General features: G+C 49.5%; 1 protein-coding gene across 1 annotated transcript; it reads right to left on the bottom strand.

The window, feature by feature from the left end:
- Nucleotides 1-959: 959 nt before the first annotated feature.
- LOC144108434 (endothelin-converting enzyme 1-like) lies at nt 960-5211 on the bottom strand. The gene is made up of 2 exons (XM_077641673.1): nt 5008-5211; nt 960-2891 (listed from the first exon to the last, which is right to left on the bottom strand). Exons 1-2 carry the CDS (start codon nt 5209-5211, stop codon nt 960-962), a joined length of 2136 nt encoding a protein of 711 aa, XP_077497799.1.
- Between the last annotated feature and the right edge of the window lie 1069 nt (nt 5212-6280).

Raw genomic sequence — 6280 nt, 5'->3', positions numbered from 1 at the left:
AAGCAATAAAAACTGCAGCTAACATCACGGAAACAAGGCCGCGTGCACAAACAGTGAGGCCGGGGAAACTTTCCTGGGTTTAGATTGTAAATGGCGCGTTCAACTTCGTTTCCGGAAATTCCGAAAACCTCGCTTCCGCAAAGACATAACAACCGCTAAAGGTGTCCAACTTCATATCCCGAAACGCCACCATCGCCTGATAGTGCTCAAGAAAAGAATTTGTCATTTATATGTGTCACGAGGTTACCGTTCCGCGAGATTTTTCGAGACCGAGGACCCGTTTTGTGCGAATCCCCCCGGCGAAGAAAATTTCGGCACTGGAAAGGACAAGAGCTCGCTTTTGCCGGTTCTTTCAGCATTTTTTTTTTCTTGCGTCATCTTAGTAGCACGGAAGAGTGCAGTTTTAATGTTGAGTTATTCAACTCTGCTTCGTTCCGCAACGACGAATGTCATTAGCTCTTTCAATTGCATTCTTGTTGCACTACTGATTCTGCCGATAGGCTCCTGCTCTGTTTCCTTAAGCTCTTTCATAGTTCGCTCCTACAATTCCCACACAAAACGATATTTCGGAATCAGATTCAGCGACAAGTACGCACAAGTCGAGCGCTACTGGCTCATAAACCGCCATACACTTTATTCGCTCGCGGAAAAAGCGGAACACAACACCCGACAAAATTTCTATTTTTAGATCCTCGCAAGGTCAAAATGGCATTTAAAGGCTATCGGGACAAACTAACACACATTAGTGCTCTTACTCAAAATTTTATACCAGTGCGCGCAAGCTAATGGCTCCCGACATATACGCGAAGACGACGACACCTTCTACGATCGAGATTTCTATAGTTCTATAAAAACAGGCTCAGTGAAGGGCATTTATAGCCACATCATCAATGAACAAAACGTGGTAACGGAGAAGTCACGCGCACACAAACAGAATACTCGAATCACGAACACAAATCTCAAAACAGTCTGCACTGCTTAGAAGGATTCATCGGGTCACCGGGAGTGCAGTTAAAAGCCTTGGCGAACTGTGGCATGTGCTGCAGCGCGGGAGTGCAGATCGACTCGTGGTTTGTATTTTCAGAGCCGCCATAGCAATTGACGTAACACAGCGCGATGAAAAACAGCTGCAGTCCGCTGTACTTCTCCAAACCGAATAGGCTGCTGCTGTCCAAAGCTTTCTCTTCGGCATTGTAGGCATCCACATGAGCGCCATAGCCAATTACTTCTTTAGCGTAATACCCTAGTTCACCGGCGCTGCCGGACATGCCTGGTTTCAAGCAGTCCGTCAGTGGCTCAACAAACGAAGCATTGGTTGCGTAGTAGGCGGAAAGGAACAAGGTCGCCAGTGCTAAGGCGACCTCAGCTCCTAAGCCGCCGTAGTTTAAAGACGAAGGGAGCTGCGGATCAAAAAGAGGGAAGGATAGAGCATAAGGCATCAGCTCGAAGTCTCGCTTGTCGTAGGACACGATGGACACCTCCAAATCTTGCATAAGGTCTAACATATGTCCGAATTCTGCGTCCTTTCTGACGTGCACCGACTGTTGCCAGTTCCGCACGAAAGAATTATTCAAGTCAGGCACATGGTCTGCAGCCAGGATTTCTTCTCCGGTGTGCTCGATTTTACGGAAGACGATTTCCGAAGAGCTCCAGTTGCTGACCACGTTGATGCCTTCGTCAAAGTACGTCCAGTTGGAAAGACGCCGGAAAAAAGCGGTTCGCACGGACTGAGCCACACTTTTTGCGAGATTAAGTGCTTCGCTTTGAAGGGCTTCAGCATAGTATTTGTCGAACAGCGTGTGCCCGGAGATTAACATTGCTCTCGTGACGCAGAAAATCCTGTAATGGGCCTGCGTCGTTTGGTAGTCACGGTTGTAATAGTTGAAAATTAAGTCTTTATTCGCGAAAAGGGCCGCCACTTGAACAGTGCACCAAGAGATCAATGTATGGAATGAGTCCGTGCCGTACCGCCACCAGAGATACAACACTCGCTCTAGATAACGGGGCGATGTGGTCGTCAGCGTGAGACTACTGTTCATCCTGATGTCAAGTTTTAAAAGCGTCGCTGTCCAGTTAACTTCCGTGAGGCCAAGCTGAGTCAAGTTTAGAAGAACGTCAGCGTTATACTCGTCAGCTGCTTCGTAACGAGCATTAGAGAGGTAGCTCAGGGCTGTTTCGACCGACGCGTCTGTCTCCTGGAACGTCACCGTATCCTCGCCTTCGGGTTGAAAGCGTTCCTTCAGGAACTGAAAGTACTCCTCATCCGTGCCGGTCGCGAAGTCCCTATACCTCTTGACCACGAAGTAAAGGAACTTGCCAGAAACTAGGTTGATCCCGCCGCCATCGGGCGCGACGTCGAAGTCCAGGAGCACGTCCCAGCCCAGCTTCAAAGAGCTGCAGAGGAGCGTGTACAGAACGTCTGCGCCCTTGGAAGGCTTCGGCCACACGATGCCTGCCTCAACCAGCGCGTTCTTGACGGCTGGCAGCTCGTCTCTCTCCCCTTCGAGCACATCGACGCAACTCCTGTACATGATGGCGGCCCGCTGCTCCATGTCTTGCCCCGATGCAGGCACGTCTGCACTCTTCAGCGACGCGGTCACCTTGTCCAACAGAGAAATGAACTGGTCGTTCCAAACGGTATGTCGGTTCTTCTGGCGCCAGCCGTCGCAGAGGAAGTGCGTGAAGCTCTGGCACGGGTCCACCGATTCGTTGATGCAGGCGAGAAGTCTGGTCGAGTAGGCGAGGCAGGCATGCGTCTTGCAGGTGTTCCCCCAGTGCGCTGGAGAGCGCCATACAAGTGAGGCGATCGCCAAGGCCACAAGCGTCACCAATACAGTGACTCCAAGCACGGCCAGAGTAAGCCCGAGCCGCGATTTCAGCTTCTGGGGGTCCTGGAAAGTAACATTATTGCCGTAAGAAAAACGATGTGCACAATCAGTTGGTCTTACCTACGATCTCTATAAACCCCCAAAATAAACGCTTTTCTAGTGATGAATCATCGATACTGACAAAGTGTGCACTTTTGGGGTGTCTTTTTGCGCAAGGGCAGGCGACTTCTTTCCCACAGCTCCTATCATAGCCGCTGCTGTACGAGTACAAAAATACAAAATCTCGGCTGCTGACCCGAAAGACGCGGGTTCGATCTCGGCCGCGGCGGATGAATTTCAATGGAGGCGAATTTCGATGGCGATATTCTGGAGGCCCGTGTACTGTGCGATCTCAGTGCGCGTTAAAGAACCCCAGGTGGTGGAAATTTCCGGAGCCTGCCACTACGACGTCCCTCAAGCCTGAGTCGCTTTGGGAAGTTAAACGCCACAAACGACAAAAATACAAAATACTTTTATTTCAACATTACGTAATGTTAGGAGGTGCGCCCAAAAATCCTTAGATTGGCTTGACAAAGCAGCGCACCTTCTTCCTACAGGAAACAGCGGCAACAACAGAGTACATATAACAACAAAAAAAAGTGATCAAGCTTACTTATACAAATCTGAGCCAAGAATTTGCTTTGAAGAACAAAATCAGGAGCATTGAAATGAAAAGAATGATACACAATACAACACTACATAAACATGCCTTTTCATAGCAGAAACATACAACAGATCTAAGGAGGTACTCAACAAATCAAGTCCGATGCCAGGTTTTAAGATAGACAGCAAACCTTTATCAAGAAAATGGAGAGGGTTCGCTGTAGGAATTAAGAAGGTTATGGATTTGAAAGCGAAACATTTGACGACCGTAATTGGTCCTTCCCAAATCCGCTGTAGCCTAACACTCCGAGATGAACAGACCTACAAACTGTATTAACTGTGTGCCGAATGAATCGTTTTCTATACGTATACTAGAGATATCGAGACTAGGACATTACTTCACCTCTTGCAGTGTTCGTACACGCTGCTTTTTAGAACACGTCATAGAACCTAAATGAGTGACGTTATTTAGAGTTTCTTTCTTCGCACGACACGAATCGAACCACTGACTAATCAAAATTATAATAACTGTCTAATCACTAGACGGAAAATCCTGTCGGAACAAAAGCGAATTTCTTTTTCGCCGCACAGATTTCAGGTAACATGTGAATTGCGTGTCACGTGGGATTTGCAAGCACCAAGGAAACCACACGAAAGAAACAACAAAGGCACTTTTTTTTAATCAGGATTAAATTTTGACAGTTAGCCGCGAACCTCGTTATCGTGACTGGATGATGATACATAAGCCTTCTATGTTGCCTGCAGTTTGAGGCTCTTCGTGAGCTTGTCTACGACGACTTTTACCTTCGCATTCTTGTTGATTGTGAAGAAATCCTGGATGCGTTACTTTCTTCCTCATGTTGGCCTCATCAATAGAGCATGTGCTTTTTTCTCGTCCAGTGCCAAGCTGGGTCTAAACCAATCATAATCTTGTAGCGTGTGCTAGGATATCAAAAAGGACGGCCCATGCCTAAAAAAGCTCATTAAACAGATGTTGTGTTTCTATTTGCCACAGCACTGTGTCACCATCAGGGCCTGATCACTGCTCGCAAAGGATTTTCTAAATAAAAACACTCTTTGCTGATACAGCAGCATCCTGTCCTTTCGGCTGATGGCAGTTACTTTTTGGTGTTACTATACATTGACTAATTCCGAGCTCACAAAAGCAGCAGAGCTAAATGAGACAAAGCCACTCGAAAGGAACATCATAAGTCCATAAGTCATGACACAGACATGCGCTGAAAGCAGTACTGAACCGCACTCTTTTTACCATTTTGTAAGCCTACCTATATTACTCGTTGATTTCATTTAGCCCATGCTGTTCTGATCTGCAAATAATGAGTCAACTACTTGCTCAAGAGCCAATACATGCGGCCTTAAGAACACTCTACAGTGCTAGTTCCCCCTCTCAGGATGCGTGACTTCGTTCCTTCAACGTCATCGACCTATACGCGTAAGCTTTCTTCTGAGCATGCAGTCAAAAACTGCAACTTTTCTGTTACGCTAGGCGCGTGTGCCAGGTTCCAATGGCGCGTACCGGAGGCGATTTCGTCCTATCTTCGCCAGGGGGCGGATTGCCGCGGATGCCGGGCGGCTGCACGAGGGGCGGCTGTTCGACATTCCCCGGGCTGCTGGACAGCGGTGAATCAATGCTGAGCGCTCTCGAGTAAACACCGTCGGACACGGACGATGCTGGCGATGACAGGCAGGAGTTGACGGCAGCAGTGTCAGCGGAGGTCATCCCGTTCACACCATGGCCACGTCCCACCGGCAACGCCGCAGCTGAGGGACTGGCTGGACCGACACTCTCTGGACAGGTACCTCCAGCAGGGTCCGCCTTGCCAGATGGTCGGAGGCGGTGGCCTTTGGCACCTGCCGATGAGAGCACGACACGGCGGTTGTGGAGGTCTGGTTATAAGGGGTGGGGCGGCGGGGGTTGTCAAGCCCAAAAGTTCTACTGCATGCTTGGCCATGACACATCAACATCTCTAAGGTATGTCCTTTAAAAAAGGCACAACCACATCCACATGTGGCTAAAAGCTCAGTAAAGTAGGTACTTTGAGAAATTCAGGACGCGAATCACAGCGAGAATAAAAGATGTAGAAAACCAGACTCTAGGGAGCAAAAGGAACCCAACTGGCAGCTGCAGCATCACTTAAACTTACGTGCTAGTCCTGTAGTGACTAAACTCCCTACTCCTCTCCCGGAGGCCTGCGTGCCGTGCCGGAGAGGGTAGGTAGGGGTCCGGTTCAAACATTAAAATTTATTCTGAATCTCCATCTGAAGCAGAACAAAAATGGCACAGAATGGAGTCATCTCACAGCTGGAACGGCCTACCGTGCATACGTCTTTTATGGAATGCTGGTTGTATGCGCCTGGGTGCACTGTCGCTGCCCGCAGGGCTCCGCGAGGGGCTTCCAGGTATGTCCGGCAAACGGGTGCCGCCTTGGTCTCGACCGCCGGGACCGCGTCTTTGGCGGCGGCGCTCTGCTGAGGAGGATCCAGGCTTCCGAGCTTCATCGCGACTTCCCGGCTTGTCAGGCGGCATTCCAGCTCACTGACTGATTGCTACGGCGTTTCCGAAGAAGGGCAACGCGGCGGAACGGCTACCGAGAGGCATTCAGTCTTCTTCTCGTCTCGTGCCCGGCGCGCACAGCGACCGTGCTCGCCGGTCAGACGATGGCGATAGCGATGGGGTAAGGGGGGGGGGGCGCTTTCGAACCGTCAACCAGCAAAGAATCAGCAACGAAGTTGTTGTTGCCTCTAAACTGATGGCACATACCCATATATTCTGCATCCTTGGAGTAGCA

Source organism: Amblyomma americanum, chromosome 10 (assembly GCF_052857255.1).
Source record: "Amblyomma americanum isolate KBUSLIRL-KWMA chromosome 10, ASM5285725v1, whole genome shotgun sequence".
In the NCBI taxonomy this organism is placed as follows: domain Eukaryota; kingdom Metazoa; phylum Arthropoda; class Arachnida; order Ixodida; family Ixodidae; genus Amblyomma; species Amblyomma americanum.
This window is presented reverse-complemented; position numbering and strand designations above follow the sequence as displayed.